The 23,398-nt window shown below is 42.4% G+C and overlaps 1 protein-coding gene across 1 annotated transcript in view; it reads left to right on the plus strand.

The window, feature by feature from the left end:
• Positions 1-23,398, plus strand: part of LOC135912487 (cytochrome P450 4c3-like) — a 90,706-nt gene that overhangs the window by 61,471 nt on the left and 5,837 nt on the right. Inside the window, exons 2-7 of the mRNA XM_065444929.2 lie at positions 16,543-16,655; positions 16,757-16,842; positions 17,789-17,979; positions 20,189-20,258; positions 21,961-22,087; positions 22,754-22,939. Coding sequence (XP_065301001.1) covers positions 16,543-16,655; positions 16,757-16,842; positions 17,789-17,979; positions 20,189-20,258; positions 21,961-22,087; positions 22,754-22,939 — 773 coding nt within the window. The remainder of the gene's footprint in view (positions 1-16,542; positions 16,656-16,756; positions 16,843-17,788; positions 17,980-20,188; positions 20,259-21,960; positions 22,088-22,753; positions 22,940-23,398) is intronic.

Consider the following 23,398-nt stretch of genomic DNA (forward strand, 5'->3'; position numbering starts at 1 on the left):
GTATTGTGAACATTGGTTCGAAATTTTCAGTTTACGCTATGCTGCTTGTCAAATTTGTTTGATGCACAACCGAAAATGAGCAGGCTTCAGTGAATTCAGCTTGAGGCGGTGCAAAGTCTTGCCTTTGTTCACCCTGTTCCAAGTGTGATGCTGAGGGTGAAGGGGTGGGCTAACGATAACAGCCTTCGTAGTTCGCGTGATGGGCGGATGGGCACAGGCAACTCATTTTCGAGCTGTCGCATCAAAATCACCAGTGTTGTAACTGTTTAGTCGCGCAGTTTGCTTCCTGCGATGACACTGATCTTCTTGTGGATACATGTGGGCCAGGGCAAGGCGGATGGTTGTATTCATCGCATGATCTGTCTTGTTATCGTCGATAGAGTACTAAACTCGGGCAGGGTCATGAATTATCCCGGATTGGGGCTGTTCTATGTTTTTGTACGGTCACTCCTAAGGGGGCCCTAGTAAAATAGCTCTACTCCTTCCTCACACCTAACCGTACATTTGGATACGATACACTTACTACCCATCTCCATTTAGTGAAGGGTTAAATGCCTCTAACAGTATTTATCGCAAGAAATGTGTGATAAATATGTTTTCAGACAGAATAATTAAAGCTTCGAACTTTCCGCCCGTCCTACGCGCTCCCTCTTGTGTAAGTTGAATTGCTTGAGTGCTGTGGAAGCGGGGCTTCTAACAGTATTACAGAAACAGACAAATAAAAGGAGCGAACTACGCATGATTTCGGAATTAAGGAGTTTATTATCGAATGACGTAGGTAATGCAGCAAGATTACAAAAAAAAATGAAGGTCATGCAGATCCCACTCATTCTGAGAATCCATGCAAAGCATTTGCCTCACAGCGCATGTGGTGAAATGGTTTACGGTTTACGTTTGTATACGTGCTTCACTCTAAGAAGGGGCTATCAGAAGCAGACTGACACACATGCTCTAAACCCGGGTCGTACACAGTGAGATTGTAACGTGAACCTCCCTAACACCACCTGTAGCCGTAATGCCATCTAGAGTACAATGCAAGACATATCTGCGCAATCAGAAGGAGGAAACATCCCACACAAGAGCGGCGCTAAACTAGACGTATTATCCGCTGCTTACAAGAGAGAATGAAGGAGAGAACACTTGACGTCACTCACGAACAAATGCTTACAGCTGGTTGCGCAGGAACTGTGTGGAGGGTGCGATTGATGGAACGCCTAACGCCGTCTGGAGCGCAAAGGGCGATGCATCAGCGTAGAGAGAACGAAGAAACACTCGCACGCACTACGTGCCAGTGAAGTGGATGCATCACCTGCTGGGTGTTTCGTCTTGGCTGAACTGGGCCGATTCCGAAGTTGGTGCAATATCCCATAGCCGCATAGCGTCTCAAAGAGCTAACTATCACGAGAGGGAAAAGAGTGTCACGCGCTTACTTTCATAATTGGCGCTAATTGCGCCAAGCGCCTGATAGAACAGGATAGCCTTGTGCCATAAAAGAACTGGTACACTTTTCGAGCTATGCTTGGGTCGGTGGCATAATTGGTAGAGCATCGGGTTGCTCGTCTGAGGGCAAGGATTTGAAACCCACTATTCTGCATTTATTATTATTATTATTATTATTATTATTATTATTATTATTATTATTATTATTATTATTAAGGCTGCGATTAAGGCTACCCAATTGAATGTATGAAGAAGCCCGAAGATAGATCATAATAATGGTTCATATTAAAATAAACACAAGGTAACAAAAAAGAAAAGAAAGAGATCATGTGATGCAATCAGTGAGAGTGACACATCGTGCCTGCACGACAGGGTATGGGCAGCTTAACTAGCCCCGACACCCAAGCACTGCCCCTGATCTACACAACCTCGTCTTCTGACTCGGCAGATTGATGCGTTACTGACTCAACTTCCACATTCAAAAAAGAAAGAAATTACATTTATGCGATTTGCCGCAGAAGCATTGTACACTACGATCTACCCAAATGGCACTTAACTATCATTTTCGGCCTTGCACATTTCCAACACAATTTACAGGTCTGCATGTAGTCATTGGTCTCGTTGTCTACATTCATCTAGATGACAGATACAGGCTAGACAATTAAAGCGAGTGAGGAGACCGTTGAGGCGAAAATAATTTGTCTCAATGAAGCAACGAGCTCAACGAAGTTTACGCAGCCTGCACGAGTGTACAAGAAAAGCCTTTCGGAGACAGCGAGAAGAACGCCTTGTAGGGGTCTCTGCTTGAGTAATTAATAAGAGCTGCGGCCAGGATTTCCCTTGGAGCTATCTCGTTGCGCGCGGGTTGACAATCACATTGCGTTGCCCTCTCATGTAGACCTTCATCGTGAGCAACCGAATGCCATGAACCCTGAAAAGTGGCCTTACCGTGGGCTACACCTTCGCCTGTGTAGCGGAATATTACTATTCATTCCTATTTTTCTTAACGCTTTTTCATATAACGTGACAGCATGCCATAAAATGGTTATTACAGCAGAGCGAAATAGTACTGGAGTACGTCAGCTTTAAGTACGAGCGCAAAAGGGTGAGTAACCCCACTTGCGCTCTCTTGAAGCTCTGCTCCAGGATGCTCCCGGTATTGTAGACTTCAGGACTAGAAAAAACGGTGGTTCAGCAGTACAACGGGAATGGAAAGGGGCACAAGTGCTATCGTCAGAACATTCCCTCATTTAGAGGAGAACGCGAACATTTCTAGGCCGCCGTGCTGCCTCGCGGGTTCGCTGAGTAAAGACTGGTTGATTTATATAGCTTGTGCAAAACTAATACTGAACACCGACTTGTGCAAAAGAAACCGGCCAGTGCATGTTGTATAATCAAAGTTCGGCTTCACGAGGTCTTTCGCTAGAGCTTGGCTAGGCAAATACGCTGCGTTCAGTAGGCTGCCTTTTTTTCTTAGGAATAGCGAATATTCACCTAGTGGTCAATCATTTGGAATAATGAAGCCCTAGACATCCGTACAGTGTGGCGAAAAACTTTATTTTGTCTTTCCTCAACATGCAAGGACTTCATGAGCGACATTATCCAGACGCGAGGCTCTAACAGCTCGCTATCCGTTCCTTTTGTCAAGTAAGGTTAGATGATAATTCCTGCAGCTGCAACTCCATTTGAGCGCGACGTGATGCGAATAATTGTTGTTTGCTGATAAGAAGGGTTCTCACGAGCCGTGTTAATCCTAAGGAGCGAAACGGTGACCGCAGTTGTAGCCTGTGTGCAAACTGGTGGTATGTGCGGCGAGAATGGCACAACGATTGTTGAAGATGAAATCTTTTATTACTTCGAAGAAACTTCGTGTACTGGGTTTGGGCGACGTAGCGTTCATTTTCGGCAATCCGTTTTCGTTCCAGTAGGGCCAGCGCGGGCCTCAGGCGCCTGAGCAGTGTAACGACGACGAGCGGCATCGGCGCGCTTACTCTTACGTACTTCGAACTCGGCTGCAGGGTGAGAGGCTTCTTCGGCTAAAGCATTCGAGGCGCAGCGCGTTAAAGCGTCGGGCTTCTGTGCGTGGAGAAACACTTGGGGTGTGGGCTCGATCACGCCCCTGCACATGAGCAATTTTAAAAGCTTTTTTTTTCATTGAGTGCCGTAGAACAATCCCCACTTGTTGAATTGAATTGATAAGAGTTTACTGTACAAGGACAGTGTTGTGAAAGCAGGCAGGGGGGCCCCCCAGCCAAGGCTCCCACCCACCTGCTTCCACAACCCTTTCCTTTTACTTGTTGAGGAGCCCCGACGCGCTTTTCTTCGGAAGACAAGAGCCGTGACTGCACGACCTTCGGGATCGGCCCACGAAAACGGTCGGGAAGATGGAAGAAAATGTCCTGCTGTACTCGATAAGAATGCTTCGCATTAATACTGGCATTTTTCACAGCGAAGCTGTCAGGGGCTACTTTTCCCACTATCGTGTCCGCGTATTGAAAAAAAAACTCCCCAAGATAGTGAAATGCTGGGCCGACCCGCGGTGGAAGTGACGCAGGCGTTAAGCACTCTCCATACGTGGGCCGATCCCGAAGATAGTGCAATACCGGGCCGACCCGCGGCGGAGTTAAAGCAGGCGTTAAGCACTTCCGATACGTGGGCCGATCGCGACGATATTGCGATGCCGTGCCAACTCGCGGCGGAGGTGCAGTTGACCATTAAGGGGCCTGCATACACAGCTTCGTTGGTCATCCTCCTTCACGGAGTGGAAGGGCACTCACTGAGTGTTTTTATTGAAAGACAGACTAGTCGACGACGTTGTCCTCTTTGATGCTATGCTTTGGGGTCACTGCGGTCGGTATGATGCCAAACATGGTATGCGACGTCACAAAATACTTGAATAAGATTGACTGAATGGCTTTTGCATGTGAATTATGTTTGCGACAAAGAAAGAGGAGTCCCGGTTTAATAAAGTGCTCGGCTGAACTTTTATTTTAAGTGCAAGTCTCTCGAAATAGTATCTCTTGCATTTTTGTTTTAAAGTTGCGTACAGGGCTCTTCCGTGATTCTCCAACCATGAATTGGAACACCGAAGGTTTGACGCATTCCATATTCAGGAAGTTTACTTTGTAGGCGTGAAGTGCCTCTTTACTTCAGCCCCATTAGCGGTGTGACTCTATTCTATGTTTCACATTACAGGATGACTATATACTGTATCGGAACGAGTATTAAAGTCAGTTAAATATTTTGATTACGGCGTAAAGATTTTAGCCATAAGCTCTGAGAGACTAGCAGGATGATTATGGAGTGCACTGCGTTCATTGTTTCACTCGATCAGAAGATGTAAGAGTTCGCAGCGACATTGTGATGTTGCAGGGCGTAAGCAGCTATGCATTTGCAGTATCGAATGCCTGACTTCGGCACTTTCATCGCCGGCACGTGTACATAAGAAACGAATTTTGCGATAAAATCTTCAATTTGTTCTCCTTCACCTTTTGCACCTGCCATATCATGGTGACCAATACGTTGCCAATGTCCCGTGCATTCACAGAATCTAATTATTACTTAATTGCTGCGTCGCGCGCCATTATAGCATACACAAACTCAAGCCAGTGATTGAGAGTACCTGGCGTCAGCTGTGCCGTGGTACAACGGCCTGGGTTTGATCCCGACAGTCAATAGAAAATAATTCTCTCTTTTTTTGCTTTTGTCCAAGGAGGAAGCGTATTTGTTTCCAATGTTTGCCGTCTCAGGCGCAACAAATGGGCCGATTGCACTCTTACCGTTTGCAGAGGACTAGCGAGAGAGCGCGCTTCGATGACATTGTGTTTTGCGGAAAGGCCGCGATGTTTCGTTATCTTCCTCTGCAGGTCAAGCAGGAGACGGCAGGTGTAGGCAATCGTACAGCTTGGAGGGTGTGGTGTCATCTTTATCTTTACGACTACTCGTACTCAATGATGACTACTCAATAGTCGTCAGCGCCGTGCATCCGCATCTGGCGCGAGTTCGGAGTCTAGAACACGCGTTCTCGCTCTGGACTGGGCTCGTCGCCGCAGCCGCCACGCCGCTCTCCGCCTTCGCCTTTCTTAGGAAGTAAATGTATAATGACGTCGCCACGTCTTCATTCAGAGGCTTTCCACGTACGAAGTAAATTAGTAAAAAAAAGTAAATTTTTTTATGTAAACTATTTATCTAGAAAATGAGCCTGTTCTCAAATCGGGAGCCAGACTTGTACACTGCAATCCGTCTGCAGAAATAATTAGCTTCTATCCCATGGGTGCAAGCAGTGCCTAGTGTTGACCCGGCGTGGGAAACCGTTCCTTTGAGAGGCAATGCATGCGTTCGAACTGATCGAAATCAATCAATATCAATATTTATTTTTTGACAAAAGAAATACAAGATGGGTATAAGTACAACATTCGGAGGTCCCGAAGTAACAACTGTCGGGGGGACCTCCTAACAAAACATGAAAAGGGGATAGTAGGATCGAGGCAAACAGTGAGTCATGTGATATATTATACAGTTTCTACATTGGAAATAAACGATAAGATAGAAAAAAAATCTGTTAACAATATCACAGGTATATTCACAGAGTTAAGAAGAAAAAATAATTGAAGAAATCTTAAAGATAACATGCAACAATTAAAACGAGGATAAATGGCACGTAAAGCTAACAACGAGGAGACGTATCATTTAAGGCAAAATTTAGTAACTCGGTAATTGAAAAGTACATTGCGTAATGGTAAAGTGAACAACATACTAAATAATTCTAGGATTGTTAAATTATGCTACGAGTCAGATAAAGTGTTCATAAAATGCTCCTTCGTTCTACGTTTGAATGATAATAATGTAGATGTCTTCATGTCAGATGGTATAGAATTCCAAACAGAAACGCCTGAAAACGCGACGGTAAATTTCCCATAGTTAGTTCTTGCTTTTGGAAGAAGAAGATTGAGTTGAGCTGAAAATCTTGTGTTGTTATAATTGATGAGGCTAGAGCGACTAAAACCTGGAATATTAAACTGGGTATTTATAAGACGAAACATAAGTAGCGACAGCTTATGATTGAATAACATGCGTAAAGGTAAAACATTTAGGGAACGGAATATTGGAGCAGAGGGAGATGTATGCGATTGGAATGCAATTAATCGTAATGCCTGCTTTTGCAAAACTTCTAACTGATGAAGATGTGTGGTATATGTATTACCCCAAGATGACAGGCAGTATGAGAGATGACTGTGTATATACGCGTAATATAAAGACATGAGAATGGTTTGCTGGAAAAAAGAGCGAGTTTTTATTATGATGTGAATACCAAATTAGATTTTTTGAATAAGTGATTGAATATGACACTGGAACTTTAGGTTTTCATCTAGTACTACACCAAGAAATTTAGTAGACGTGGATCTTGCAAATACATTATTATTTAGAGACACTACAATAGAATCAATGTGCAAAGATTTTGAAGAATGGAATACCATAAATGTTGTCTTAGATGGGTTAATGGTTAGCTTGTTTTTTACACACCATGAATGAACATTCCTTAGGTCAGCGTTAAGTTTATCCTGCAATGCAAATAAATTTTTATCAGATGCGAAAATGGTGGTGTCATCAGCGTAAAGAAGGCAGTGCGCATGTGTTAATATGTCTGGCAAGTCATTAATGAATATGAGAAATAAAAGTGGCCCAAGTATTGATCCCTGGGGGACACCTGTATTTACAGTTTTTGAAGAGGACAAGACACCATTAAATTCGACTATATATTGTCGGTTAATTAGGTAGTTGCGAATTATTTGTAAAGGCGGTCCAGAAATGCCATATGATTCAAGTTTACTTAAAAGAATACGATGGTTAATTGTATCAAACGCCTTCGTGAAATCAATAAAGAGAGCACCAACTAATAGGCCTTGATCGATGGCTAATTTGACCCTCTCAGTAAATGTAATAAGCGCTAATTCAGTTGAAAAATTGTCACGAAAACCAAATTGATCAGGAGTTAAAAGATTAAATTTGGATAAGTATTTAGTTAAGCGATTATGTATAAGTTTTTCGATGACCTTACTAAAGAAAGACAAAATGCAGATAGGACGATAATTACTTGTGCACTTATGGTCACCTTTTTTAAATACTGGGATTATTTTACCTGTCTTGAGGCGGTTAGGAAAGATGCCATCTATAAATAGTCTATTTACTATATGTGCTAACGCAGGTGAGATTTCGTTAGACACAAGCTTAATGCTAGAGGGACGTATCAAGTCGAGGCCCGGACCGGTAGTTTTAAGAGAATTGATAGTGTTATATACTTCCAGAGATGTTGTGGGGAACAGGTAAAATGAATGAGAACAGCGCGGAAAACTAAGTAACGTTGAATCAGGCTGACTACCGTCTGCAATACTAAAATGGTCACTGAAAACATTAGCTATGTCTTGAGGGTCAGTAATATTAGCAGAATTGTGGTTCATACACGATATGCGATTTTTAGTTGTACTGATGTTTAAGAATTCTTTAATAACCTGCCAGTTTCGTCTGGTATCACTTCCATTTTTTCTAATTTTATTTTCGTAGTAATTACGCTTGACATTTTTTAAAGTGGCTGTTAGAACATTTGAATATGTGTGGAAGCGCAATCGCAACGCATTATTGAATGGCTGGACTTTAAGTTTCTTACGAAGATTATCTCTTTTTTTAATGGACCGCAATAAAGAATCACTAATCCAAGGCTTTCTTGGTGAGCTAAACCAACGCGTCACCATAGTGTTACTTGTGCATAAGTTAGAGCATTCAGATATTTTTGCGAAAAAAGATTCAAAAGCCCTTTCGCCACATTGCTCTTCAAGCACGTCAGCCCAGTCAATTGCACGAATCATACCAGTGAATTTATTAGAATCAAAGAAAGTCCTGACATATTTTGCTGGTTGAAAAGGCGTTACGGAACCTATGCAATAAAATATAGGGTAATGGTCTGTTACAGCATATTCCACTATTCCAGCTGTGCTAAGATCAGTAGGTATGCTAGACAGTACATGGTCAATTAAAGTATTAGGTCCGCCTATTTCACACCTCGTTGGAGCTGTAATTTGTGAGGAGAGACCGCAGCTAAGATAAGTACGTAAGTACTCAGAGCAACATTGACTGTCAGGGCTGATAATGTTGATGTTAATGTCACCACATATCACAATATCCTTGTTTTCATCAGTGACTGTGTTTAGTAACTGCTCAAATTCTTTACAAAATTCGATGTAAGAGGAAGAAGGTGAGCGATAAATGCATGCAATTATGATGTTACGTTTGGTAGGCAGCTGCAGGTTATTACTCTCTACTTCTAGCCATACTGATTCACAGAGGCAATGACGAAAAAAAAGATCATGGCGACGTTTATATGACAATGAAGATTTTACTAAAATGGCCGAACCGCCACTACGATAACCTTCACGATGACAATACTCAGGAGTGTAGCCTGAAATCGTTGCTGTAATACATTAATGTACTTGTTGTGATAGACGATCTTTGTGTCACATGGGCGTTGGGCACGAATAGCGTGAAAGTTATTTATCCACTTCTTCTAACGACAAAAAAGAACAAAAATGTGTAACAAAATTGTTTTTTTTCTTTGTTACTTATCAGTAAAGACTGGAATTGTTTACCTGCAGCTGTTATTGAGGCCGTGTCTATTAGTTTTGAAAAGCTCTTCATAATACATTTACCCTTACAGCTATCCTACTTGTTTGGAAATAAAGACACGAATAAATGAATGCTCATAATGGTAGTAGTATGGTATTTAATCGATTTATTTCACGGGCATTTGCCCCGTACGCACCGTTAGTAGTTCAAATCTCGAACGGGGACCCGTTGCCTTTCCCGTCCCCGTTTCCCTTTCCCCAGTTTAGGGTAGCCAACCGGGCTCAGTCCATATTAACCTCCCTACCTTTCATTTATCATTTGCTCTCTCTCTCTCTCTCTCAAATCTCGAAGAAACCTCGAAGAAAACCGCCGTGACTTTTTTTTTCCACCACTATGTTAGTAGTTTAAAATATATCCCTTTCGACTGTGTCACCTCACATGAACTAAACTCATTGTGGAACCTAAAATTGCAGCTTGCGTTAGAAAATTGTCAGGCCCTTTTTTTTCACGCATTGAATGATTACCGTCACGTCTAAAGACTAATTATTCAAGGACGTTGTCCTACGCATACAAGGATTGGTAGCAGCTGGCAGCATGTGTTTCTCACTACGAGAGGGTTTCACGAGAGGGTTTCAACCTTTTATCGAGGTTGCAAAATGTGCTGTTTGCACACGAAGTAGATGTCTTTTGGATATCGTCACAGTCAACAGGAGTCAAACGTTTTTCTTCTGTAGCATGAAAAAACACACCAAGTCGTGTGCCTGCAAATACACTAAAAAACGTTAGCGCGCCACATGCATGCTGAGCTGGGTCGGTCCTCTTTGTCGATCGATCCGTCCACTTTTTTTTTTCTTGCTCCCGTATTTATGTAACCTGTTTCTGCTGCTACCGTTTATGGTAACGCACGAACCCGTTCAATGGCAGCGATTTATTCTTGTGACGCACATGAAGGTAATACGACGAAGCCCGAAACATGTAGAGTCGATGCCGCCTGCTTTGAGGAAGGGACAAATTTTTTTTAATGCGCACAATCAAGATAATGATGTCTTTGTTTTAATAAAGGATTATTTGTGCCGGCTGTAATAATGACTGACTTTTCCTGTGTGTGCGATAATCAGAGAATGGGTAATAATATTAGCTAAATATTTTAATAACTGTTTTATTGAACATGTTTCAGTTCCGAAATTGCAATGGTCAGAGTGCAAGGTATGTTGACATAGTTTAAATCCTGAGAATATCGCCAGATTTCAGATATCCGACCCCTAAATGAATCGCAGAATTGTTCTTCCACGTAGTTACGTCTCGCAGTGCGCAACGAAGACAGTGCGGGTAAAAAAAAAAACGACAGAGGATCACTGGGGAAAAAATCGCTTTATTTGGCATAAAAAGCAACGGTAGGTGGTCCGACAACAGTGGTGGCAGGAATATGGACAATGACACGACGTCGACGATGGCCAGCGTTTGCATGATGACGAAGACAACGACAATCAACGACGAACAATGAGAGTGGGCGCACGATGAAGGCACCATTGGAACACAGCGGTTGACATCTGGGCAGGGACAAGTGTTCTTTTCTGGCTATTTCTGCACAGGCGAAGCGACGAAAAAAAAGTTATGATCATACCAGAGTACAGAAAATTTTACTGAAGTACCCTTAGCAGTTATCGCGGTTGTATGCGCGACGCCGGTGTATTCTTCCGCAAGTATGTACAGTAATAGTATATTGAAACTAATGCTAGTCTTAGGATTCCTGTTGAATGAGCTGGATTTGAACTGAGCGGCTTGAATTTTGCAATTGCAATATTATGTTAAAGGCATTATAGAATCAAGTTTACTAGTCAGTACTGAATCATTACTTCTTTATTCAATCAATTACGCATGTTTACTGGCGGCGAAATACCATGCCAAAAAAGAAGCATCAAGGTCTCCATCCCCACTGCACTGTCTTCAATAAAACTGTCTGTTCCTTATTGGACTAGGTGGTCGCTGTTAAAGGCATCAAGAAGCGTATTCAGCGAGACTCTATGATTAATTCAATTCCATTTCATGGAGATGTTGACAAACAGTCTTAGGGCTGGAAGAATTCCTATTCAAGTACAAGGACATCGTAGTTGATGCGGCGTTTTGAGTTAACAGCTTTTTGTTCGGCGAAACTTCCAGTGATCATGAAGAAAACATCATAATAACCGTAAGATTTTCACTGCCATATGTTCCTGATTTCTGCATCACTGCAAAATGACAAGAAAACGATGGATGTTCCACACAAATGGTCGTATAGCACCGGGCCATTGGATTGTATCCGCCAAGACACGCTGTAAAAACTCGCACTTATTTGCATTCAGATCCTCAGTGCTTCTGGTGCTAAAAACAATGTTCCAAAGCCAACAAATTTATGTCCTGAATGCCACCCTAGTGGTCATCGTAATTATCACACATTGCGTATCGAAATTGTATGCAAGTGTCCTGAGTCAGCTTAGTTTAGCTGCTCTTTACAGCTGTCATTCAGTATGAAGCTTTTATATCTAACAAGTTTCAATAAGATCACGTCAACCGTGCGCATCCTAGCGTTTGCCGCGAGAACGAAGAGAAACGGCGCCTAGTGGTGGTCGAGAAACTAGCTTATAACATTGATAGTCTTCAGTTGTCGTTCTCTTGAGAATATCGAATAATTGAATAAGACGCCTTTTTCTTTTCCGAGGATGCTTTATTCCTTAGTAAAGGCATTACTTTGCTCGAGTGCTTGCTTTTTCTGGGAATGAAAACCTGAATCCGGAGTGAATATCAATCACTATAGCCGGTTGTTCGGCATTGTGCAACAATGTCCAATGTAACTGCTTGCATTAGTTGTTTCCTATGAGCCACGTTTGAAAGCAGGAGTCATCATGACAATTTGTTGAGGCTTTATGTTTAAAGCTATACTATTCAAATTTAGGTGTTAAGAAAGTAGGTGTTCTTTATCCCATGCGTATCTTTTGCTTTTATAAGTCACACTATCAGCACAGAATTACTTTTTTACCCCAAACTGGGAATCTACAGTGGAACCCAGTCCACTACACACTACGAGACCACGAATTACGGTATGTCCCACAGCCACACACAAATCATAGAATGCAAGCATGGAAATATGCTCTTCCTTTAACTCTTAATAACCATTGCTTAAATGATTTGTCTATTAAATACATTTCTTGTCGAAACATCAAGAAAATTTGTTTCTGATTTCTTCCTGATGTACCAAAAGTTGCTGGCGTTATGTTTAGTTTTGGATTTCCGTACGTCATTACTGTATTAGCGGAATGTACTGTTTCCTGTATACTTGTCGAGTAGATCATCCGTCGGCATGCCACTGCCTGATCTACTTTGGGGAGATGGGAGCTTTGTCAAGCCCCAATACAGGGGTTTTATTCCATCTCGTCAGTCATGTGATGTAGCACATGTCTTAAACAAATACAAGTTTAAAAGGACCGACTCAGAGTTCTCAAAGGGCGCCCATTCAAGTCAGTGCTGCTACTGTGGACCCTGCGTTCCAAAAAATTCTTCACCTACCCCAGACGCTACATTCATTGATTTCTTATTTATTTTACTTTTAATAGAGGTCGTTGCATCCCGTCTATTCCGCACACAGAGTCCGCAGTCCTGAGCCAATGACTGAGCTAACCAGCCACAATATCATGCAGCCCTTCGCGTTATTTACCAACCCATGTCTTACACCGAGCAAATGTTTGCAGAAGTAATGCTCAAGATTGGGCTTCGCTCGAGTACCACTGTGCACAGTTCAGCAACCATTGTCGCTTTGCGCCTCCAGAAACGAACAAATCCACGCGCCAAGTAGCGGTTTCGTTTATCGGCGTCATGTTTAAGTGCATAGTACTTCGCCGTATCAGATCCGTTACTCAGGAACAACACCTCCAATGACGTACAGCTTGATACGCAACAAACAACAGGGATTGTGGCTGCATAGGCTTTGCGTCTGGGGACTTCGACTTGAACAGTCGCATACTGTGGTGTGTACACAAACGATTCATGTGCAAGTGGTAGGTCGGGAGCGCCAGCATCGAAGCGGCCTAAAGCGCTGCGTCATAAATCTTCGACCGTCATGCAATTCGCTAATACCCTTCTGTACGCTTGACTTGAGAGTGGTCGTACAAAAACAAGAAGATAATATATTTTTTTGCCATTTTCGCATATTTAGAACCTTCAGTCACTATAGTGACTGAACATCGCTATAATTCTTGACCTCAACCTTGTGCTGCAGCCGTGAAATACCGTAGCTTCTGAAATACCGCCGCGGATCCATAGACAAAAGACATTCTGGTAGCCGAAGCCCGGACAGCGTGCCGAGCTTTCGGGAAGCTCCTACTCGCGCACAGGTGTTCAATGTCTATGCTAAACCATACCTGCCAGCTCTCCTAAATTATTCTAAAACTTTACGAATTTGAGATCGTTTTACGATTTAACGAATGATGCGCCAAGTTTGACGAAAAATCTTTTTCGTAAAAAAAATGAATATATGTTTCACTCGTTGCTTTTTGAACGTCCTGTGGGGAGTTTTTCTATCGCTAAAGGGTCCAGGAAGTGCGCTTGCTTTAAGCAAGTTGATAAATACGAGTTCCTGCAGTGGTCTAAACCTGCAACTGCGATGTCGCTGAATTACTAACACTACAATATACGTATCTATCTATATATATATATATATATATATATATATATATATATATATATATATATATATATATATATATATATATATATATATATATATATATATATATATGAAGACTTCCGTATTTGTGAGTCTCGGTTGTTCCAACATTGCCGCTGTTACTTCTGTGCTGCGTCTAAAGCTAAGCCATCGTAAATAAAGTACGTACGTATTCAACAAAATGCGTGGGCTCAGAGAAAGCTTTAAATAAACACGTGGTAACCCCCGCCCCCCTACCTTCTTGGTTTGGTGGCCGAACATTTTTTGCCAATTTTTCATGTTCGCACATTAGCAGGTGTTACTAAACTCTTGCTCACAAGCTATCTCGCGGCAGTCAGCATCCGACATTTTGCCCGGCCACCAAGTTAATTGCGGGCCCCCATTTTTTCATAATAGTGCTTCGTAACATGAGTAACCTGGACGGTTAGCATCCCTGACAAAGCATGCTCTGTTCGACAGAAGCCTCGTAAACTACTTTTCTTTTTTTTTTCTGAAAGAACCAAGAGAGACGTGTTTATACTTAACGTACAGCAATGTTCAGCTTTTTTGAAACCGTAGAATGCTGCCACTAAACATTGAATGGCGCTCAGAAGCCGATGGAATAACAGCTGTTCCTGCAAAAGGGTTGCAACTAAATCGGGAAATGCATCAAACTAAGCCATGCTTATTTCATTCAGGGCACAGTTGCCATGCTTATTTGATGAAGCACAGCAATGAATAACGGTAGCGAACAGTGAGAGACCCGCATCAATGGCACAGTGGCTATGGTGCTCTTCTGCTGAGCAACAGGTCGCGGGTACGACTCCAAGCCGCGCCTGCCGCATAGGGCAGAATGCCAGAAAGCGCTTTTACTGCGCTTCGGGTACAGGTTAAAGAACTACAGGTGGTCTCGTCTAAATGGAGCTCTCCGCTAAGGCCTCTCTGATAACGACTATCTTGCTTTGGGACATCAAACTCCATCAGTGAATTAGACGATAGTGAGTGGAATGTATGCGTTCATGTGCGGTTGTCTTTTTTTTTTTTGCGCTTGTCCATCGTAATAGTCACCGGGTGATCGGATTAGCTCGATAATTACATGGTTGAAAAAAAAAGAGACTGCATGGTGCTACTAGAAATAGGTAAAGAAGGTGTTTACTTTACTAAAGTGCTCCGTCACCGTGAATGAAGTAACAGTAGCGATGAGCATCATCAGTACACCTTGATCATATAATAACGAGCAATTCGTGTGTGCACCTGCTCTCAGGCACCATCTACAGCCATGCTTACAGTTATGGCAGCATCCGACTATATCTATAATTATGGGTTTGCATAGCGCATGTCATCCAGGTTCGGAATGTTGCTGCGTAGAGCCTACGAAGGCCTAAATAAAATATAATTGTGGTGTTTTGGCATTTTGAGACTGCACAGTGGGTTATGAGAGACGCCGTAGTGGAGGACTACCGTTTAATTTTTGACCACATGTAATTCTATAGTGAGCACGCAAGCCTGATTACACGACCGTTTCACTTGTAATCGAAATGCGGCCGCCGTGGCCGGGAATCGAACCTGCGGCCTCCTGTTCAGCAGCAGAACGCCGTACCCACAGTGGCAGGCGAAGACTTTCAATACGCTGCTTTTCACATAAGCAACAGGAACGTGCTTTAAGCGTCTTCTCATTTTTTTTCTGAAAACGAAGCATGAATGTTCTGATCGATGTGTGGCGTGAATACGAGCTAGGTTTGTTTCCTTCACAAAAGTGCCAATGTTTGCCTCTTCTTGAACGCATGCTGTACAGTCACAAGAAGCTCGCCCTTGCGTGTTTTGTTTGGATGTTTGTGTGCACGTGCAATCCTTACCGTTCTGAAAAGGTGTTAAAGTTATTCCTGGCAAATCTGTGCATTGTAATCTGAACGACATTGTGCAGAGAAGCGTGAGGAGTTGTGAACGGTCATGACATCGAACGTGGTTACAAACAACAAAGTGAGGCATCCTCTAGCGCTGCATTAGATCCAACACGGTTGTCTGTGGGACATATGCGTTCAGCCCCTCCAGCTCTGTAACCTACTAATGTTTACACGCCGAACACGTGGAAACTGTATACGGGTGACAATGTTGCGTAGCATGATCGGCCACAGTGGTTGCGAAATGTGACGCACTAGAAACGAATGGCGTAGAAAATGAATGGTGACGCGTAAATAACGGACTTCGCAGATAGTCAGCTTTGGTGGTTGTGGTAACTTCTTATTTTGCAAATACTCTTTTGTGCGTTTTTTTTTAGTCGTGTAGGAACTGCTTTTCCCTGCTGAGGAAAAGGTGGCTTCCCGGTAAAACAATCATTTTATTTTGGTTCCGAAGAAGTACTTTATAAAAATAACTGCAATATTTCAGTCATACTCGCATTGTGTCATACATTTTAAAGCCACCAAACTCAAACTAGTGCTACATATTATGGCTCGTAATTTAACAAGGTGCGAACAGACCAAGCAGACGTTGTACCCGTTCAGTCAATGCTGTAGCACCTTGCACAGATGTACTCGTTATGCTATAGTACTCGCATAAATTGAAGCTACCATTTTGTAGACCACACTTTCAACGAGGGGGGAATGCACTTAAAAGTTGCATTGAGAATGTACCACAGACCAAGACAAGGAAGTGCGTTCCATCATGCATTTTTGTTCTTCCTCGTCTTTCGTTCCGCATTCCAGCCACTCCCAGCATGACCTAAAATTAAGCTTTTTTTCCTACGCGTTTATTCCACGCACCGTGGATTTAAATTCACCATCGATTTTTGCTTTGTTTTTTTACAGTGCTGCTGCAGACCATGTGCGGGTTAGCACAAATACACGACAAAGACAGAATCTTCAGGTTCTGGCTGGGGTTCAGGCCTGTGGTATCTTTCTTCAAAGCAGAAACAGTAGAGGTGAGTTGCTTCATGACGCCACGTCGCGGCCACTGTGCTGGTCGTTTTCCGCTCTGCACGGGCCGATTCACTAACGTGCTTTTTTCCTTCCACTTTTTCAGGTCATATTAAGTAGTAATACCGTTTTAGATAAATCTTTTGACTACACATTATTACACCCCTGGTTGGGCACAGGTTTATTAACAAGGTGAGAAATCTTTTTCCTGACATTTCTTGAAATGCAATAACAAAATGATTAACCAGAAACGAGAAACTATTAACATTCTCACTAATATATATTTAAGATGTGTAATTTGTCAGAATTCTCACTATTAATTCTCTTTTTGTGTTCACTCCAAGAGGGTCACAATAAACGGGCAGTGCGACTTCATATTGTGCTGTAATCGCATGCGCTGTCACGTGCGGAGTAGCCGCACCGGAAGCAGTGTTGGAGCTTACGGTAATGGAAGCTGAGAATACATAAGGAGGCCGACGCACGTATGTTTATCAGGTGCTTTTTGTCGAACTGGAAGGGAGGGGGGCGAGAAATCGCCGTAACAAGCTATCCACGCGAGAGTGTCCAAATAAATGACATTCTTCAATTCACGACCACGATGCATTCTCCTGTTCAAAATGATGTTTCACATTTTTACAGCTTTCTATAAGAATACTTTTTTTTATATAGTTGGATCACGATTTGGTCATTCTCATATCCGCTAGCGAGGAGCAGGAACATGGGGCTTTGTACACGTGAAAATACGCATCTTTCTTTTAAAGACGAAAGAGCAAAACACCGCCAGGACTAGTCGTATCTCATATAAAGTGAGCTCCAGCATATGCTATTTCGTCAAAACGGGGGAGCCCTTGAGAATTCTTTGAGAATCAACATGTTGTTGGTCGAATTGCATTGCACGGGAAACATCGAATAGAAGGCTGACAAATGAGGTCTCCTTTTACCGGTTTCGTCTGTCTTTCTTTGTACAAAAAGGAATGCTGAAGTAAAGTACAACTTGAATTTCAGAAATTCGAATATGCTACTCCACTTGAACCAAACGAGGCTCTCTCTCTCTTTTTAATTGCTGAAATTCGTTGCGCCTGCCTATGCCTGTATGTGCGAAAAGTGCGGCTGTCTGATGTGCCCCGCGGTCTCCCAGTTCAGGCAACAAATGGCGGCGGAGAAGAAAGATGCTAACACCGGCCTTCCACTTTCGGATACTGGAGGACTTCATTCCGGTGTTCAATGAGCAGGCCGTGATATTCGTGAAAAACCTCAAGGAGCAGCAGAACAAAAAGTACATCGACATTGTTCCTCTGGTCACACTCTGCACGCTCGACATCATCTGTGGTGAGCTGGCCCCCGACACTCAACCCGCAGTCGCAGCGCGTTTGTCGTTCCTAGTCAGTTGGCAGCAGAAAGGTAAAAGAGAACGGGTGCCCTTACTTTACCTTTCTTTTTTCTTTTTTTGAGCTGAACTCGCTTGTCGTAGACGTTGGCGAAGAAGGTGCTTAAGTGCTTTATAAAGGAATGCCTATTGAAATGAAGGCAATGTCACAGAATTAGGGATAGATGACACAGTGTACAGTGTACTTGTTGCTTTATTTTATTTATTTTTTCATGTGAATTTAAAGGAAGGTATGGCACGTTTAGTACCACCGGCTACTTCACGTGACTAGACGAACGAAAAATCAAGGGACCAGAACCATAAAAAAACAATGAATCCACTCTTAGAGCATGAACGTGTAACAAATTTCCACTTTCTTTCTTTCTTTCTTTCTTTCTTTATTACAAACACATACATTTCATTATACAAGATACGCACAATCTGTATGGTCCCATAGCCATTGGCTAGTACGGGAACCATTTCAAAATATACTTATAGGAAGATGTTATAAAATAATGCTTGTAAAGAGTTTCAAATATATTGACAAAGGCTTTAAAGGTACAACACTTTGCAATAGATAAAGGAATTATGAGTAATAGTAGTACATGGATTTGAAAAATGAAAACTTATTTATAGGTATTATTATTAGTGTTTTAGAAAAGTTAAAATTAAATTATAAGGTTTTACGTGCCAAAACCATTTTCTGATTATGAGACACGCCGTAGTGGGGGCTTCGGAAATGTTTACCACCTGGGGTTCCTTAACGTGCACCTAAATCCAAGTACATGGGTGTTTTCGCATTTCGCACCCATTGAAATGCGACCGCTGTGGCCGAGATTCGATCTCGCAACCTCCTGCTTAGCAGCCCAACACCATAGCCACTGAGCAAGCACGCCAGGTTTTTTGAAAAGTTAGCAAAGAGAGCAGGAAAATCGCAACACGTCGCAATAAACACAAGAAAAACCTGATGAAATAATAGCTGTACGTGGTTTAACAAAAAGACAATATAAGTATCAGGTCAAGAAGCAGAGAGAATAACTTTCAAATAATACTTTTTCATTGCTCTCAACAAGTTGTGCAAGTTTTTTATATAATGCGGAATACCATTCCGTACCCATTCGCTCTAGCATACTGTAGCAGTCGTTTGCCACAGGCGCTTTTTATTGGCGGGATATCTAAGTTACCAAAAGTTTGAATCCTAGTGTGGTGTTGTGGGGTGCAGAGTAACGAAATAGGAATGGCTCGTTGTGTCTTATAACATTTTTAATACGTGTGGCTAATCTTAATTTCCGTACGAAATCAAAAGGCAAGATTTTTAGCATAGGAAATAGCGGTTTGCTTTGTTCATAGTATCGCGAGAAAGTTATCGTACGTATAGCTCGTTTTTTCAACCGTCGTACCGGTTCAAGGTAGGGACAGTACAGGAATGCACAGAAGGGAGTACAAGGACACTCAGAAACATACGCAGTTTTGTAAATCACTGAAAATACAAAAAGGGCCAAGAACACGCTCACAAATGTTAACTTTTGCCGGCGAGATGTTTAACACACGCAGGTGTAACTACTTAACTCAATACATAACTACATAGCTTCATGCGAGGAACTGAAGTTAGGACTAAACACATATGACCTGCTATATCTATATAATTGTAACAGTGCGCTGAAACAGTGTTTAATTTGAACCTAAGAGTTTTGTATCTTACACAGCAAAAAAAAAATTAAAATACATCTGCTTTTTTTGGAACTGTCATGTTGGCCATGGGCCAAAGATTTTTTAAGCGTGAGTGATCGATAGTCTACTAACCTTTATTCTGTCCCCAGCGTTCACCTTTAGTTTCTTCTCTTGGAAACTCGAGAAGGGGTTGGTGCACATCTTCTTCAGCGTAGCCACAATGGCACTGCGGACTTTGTAATGCATTGTATTCCGTGCAAAAACTGACTCGTATGCATGCTGTGTCAAGTCACAGTCGATTAGAGCTGCACATGCCCGGGCATTCGTTATGTACTCGCAAAGCTTTGTAACCTGATTTCCAGACGTTAACGACGGTTTAGAGTGTAGCGGAAGAAATTTGGTTTGATGAATAAAAAGCAATACTGTTCGTTGACAGTATGTGGTAATTAGTGTTTGCTTACTGTTAAATGCTGACATACGCATTATCTTCGTACTTTTCAGAGACTGCAATGGGGGTGAAGGTTGATGCTCAATTAAACAGTAATTCTCACTACGTTCGCTCCTTGTACGAGTAAGTATTTCAAGACACAAAGTGCATGTTCTTACCTTATCCCTCTTTTTAACACAAACCAGTCGTAAGCGAAGCCAGCATATTTCAACTAAATAAAAAGCCGAAGGTCGAACCAAATATTGAGCCTGTGTTAAGCGTGCCTCACTTAATATGGATCGCGTTATATTCATTTCTTTTAGTTTTATAGGGCTGCAGATTTATTTATGTTACGTTCTGTTGGTACTTGTAAAACGATATGATAAAATGAAGGTTCTTACACGTGTTAAACGGTTTCATAATCTTGGCACCAGACCGTGGAACCCATTACACTAACGATATGTAGCTATGAACGTAGGCGTGCGCGAGAATGGTTATGCTACAAGTGCATTGTGACTGCAGTTTTCTCAATGTCATCTCTTTTACGAAATTGCAATTTAGACTAGTCAGACGGAGCCCTAAGATTATGAACAGAATTCCGGAGGATTGAGTCACATAACGGTACGTCTGTCTTGTTATTATAGATAGGGACTGTCTAATCCCCCAATATTACATTAGGAACAAAAAGAAAGTAATTCTTATTCTCAAACCTTTCAAGTTCTTCGCGGACAAAAGCGAATAGAAGCGTGTATGCTGGTTCTTGCATGTAAGAAAGGAAACCTGACCTCACTTCCTTTATCGTATGCACAGAACCAGGACTTTAATTCTGCACAGGACCAGGATATAATAGTTCTTGCAGCGTTCTTTATTTATGTATATGCCGCGCCGTTTGAAGAATATAGAGCTACAGTGGATGTGAAGGTGCTTGTTGCGACCACTGCTTATTTCGCAGGCGCGTAAATGCGACAAAAGGGTGTCTTGCGAGTAGTGAAGTATGCAGAGAAATGTATTTCGGTGAATGCTGAGCAAGGCGACAAAGCCTTTCAGCTCTTGCCTGAATGTCCATAGCGCGAGGATACTAGGAATAGCTTGTGACATCGGCATTTTATATAGCAACTTGAGTAACTGCAGATAGAACTCGTAGTTCACATTTATAGATGCTAAGCCTCATTGTTGGCCACGCTACGTCTGATTGTTGAGCTGTACTCAGTTACAATTCGGGATTTCGATGGCACTCTGAAGGGTTGATGCGTATGGACTTGGGAAAACAAACTGCCTGCAGGACGGGGTATAAAAGGGTTTCAAGAAAAAGCGTTTTGTTATTTAGACACGCGGCAGTAGTGCATTGCCACTCTTTTGCGCTGCCATCATTAAAAAGTAAGTCAACAAATGAATAAATCACCATGCATAGGTGAAAAATTTTGTGCACTTCGCCAGTGACGAGCCACTCTTGACGCATTTATGTAGGCTATGCTATGTCAAATAGCTCAGTAGGGCACGAACAGGTATTCTTGTGTTCGACTTTGCCCCAACGAACGATCGTCTGTTGTAGCTTGTTTAAAACCACGTAGGAAGAAAAAAGTGGAGCGTCATTTAGTTCTGACATAAGCGATTCGTTTATAATTCATGATTCAAGATGAATATTTTTAGTATCAACTGCACATGTATGGACAGCAATGAATCCTTTGTTGATATCAAACATGGTTTTGCCATCTGTTCTTACGCGTTACTTATTCCGAACAATAAAATAAATGAGGGAACGCTTGCGGTGAGAAAGTGCGGTTTTGGTGTTCGAGATGTGACCATAGATTTCTCTTTCTTTTATGCCGCGCTTCTTCTTTTTAAGAGTGGGCGAGACCTTCATGGCAAGAGTGATGAGGCCATGGCTATGGCCAAACTACGTCTTCTACATGTCCTCATTTGGGAGGAAGTTCAAGGACAACCTTGCGCAGCTGCACAACTTCACCAGAAAGGTAAGGACATCGCGCGAGAGTGAGGCAATGCCGCCAGTCTGTAACATTAGATGGAAACTTCGATCTTTTGTGTTTGCGGTTAGATTAATAGTATAATATATGCCATTTAATCCAAGTTGCGCTGTTTTTATTGCAAGTTTATCCAAGTTCATTCTAAGTAATCCACGTTTATTTAGTTGCCTCCATACACATGGGATCAGTTTTCCATACTTTTAGCATCTGGCATGTGCTATTCAAGTTGACATGCAGTTTCTCTTAATAGAGACATCTAGTGGCAATACTGTCATCGGTAGGCGTGTTTTTTCTTCAAATAAGGAATAATTTCCGACTTGACCAAAGTTGTAGGCATGGGTAATTTGTTGCGTGCATGTGAACTTTAAGAAGCTAGTTACCATCTGGTAACGGCATTAGAATTGGGTATTTTTGTTTTGTCCTGTATCTATGTTGTGTGACAAGAAGTCGCCTGTACCACTTACGGGCGGTAAGGCTTTTTTAGTAATGATCCATGTCCGCAAAACGACTCACTTCTAAGGTTCCTTGGGTGCCCTGGGGATGCAACTTATGTCAGGCGACAATGACAAAGAGAAATGAAATTACCCAACGGTTGTACAAACCATGCCGCTTATACTGTTAGCACACTTAATCTGAATAACACTAATATTGCAGGTGATACGTGAAAGAAAGGCCGAACTTCTTGAACAGAAGCTTCTTGACGGCCTCACGATCGGAGAACCAGTGATCGGACAAAAAAGACGACAGGCCTTCCTGGACCTCCTGCTAAGCCATCACATCCAGGATAGCAGTCTCACGGAAGAGGACATCCGGGAAGAAGTAGACACCTTCATGTTCGAGGTAGTATCGTCCCTAGAAGCAGGCCACAATTTTAGTGGAGCTGCCATCTTTCTCTAAGCGTGTATCACATTGACAATAACTGCGCCGCGTCAAGGACTGTTAATGCGACTCCTTTTCCAAGAAAAATCTGAAGCAGCCACAAGCCTTCTTCGTGGGAAGTAGCTGGTAGCACATCCTGTGATACTGGCCATGTACAGTGATCGACAGAACACATGGCTCATATAAATGGTACCTTTGCTTGTAGATTTAGACCGAGGCAGGAAGCCTTTGCTCACACACCTCGCCCAGACGTCTGACCTGGACGAAACTACTCAGCTGAGAAGGCTTCCTGTGCATGGCCTCATGAAGTTGCAATGAGAGTTATCTAGAATATTTAAACTAAATTTATTAGTGAGATACCTTTGATCAAAAAAAATAAAGAAGACACGCCTTTCTGCCCCAGATCAACCCACGGCCATG

This window comes from Dermacentor albipictus, chromosome 1 (genome assembly GCF_038994185.2).
Source record: "Dermacentor albipictus isolate Rhodes 1998 colony chromosome 1, USDA_Dalb.pri_finalv2, whole genome shotgun sequence".
Taxonomy (NCBI): Eukaryota; Metazoa; Arthropoda; class Arachnida; order Ixodida; family Ixodidae; genus Dermacentor; species Dermacentor albipictus.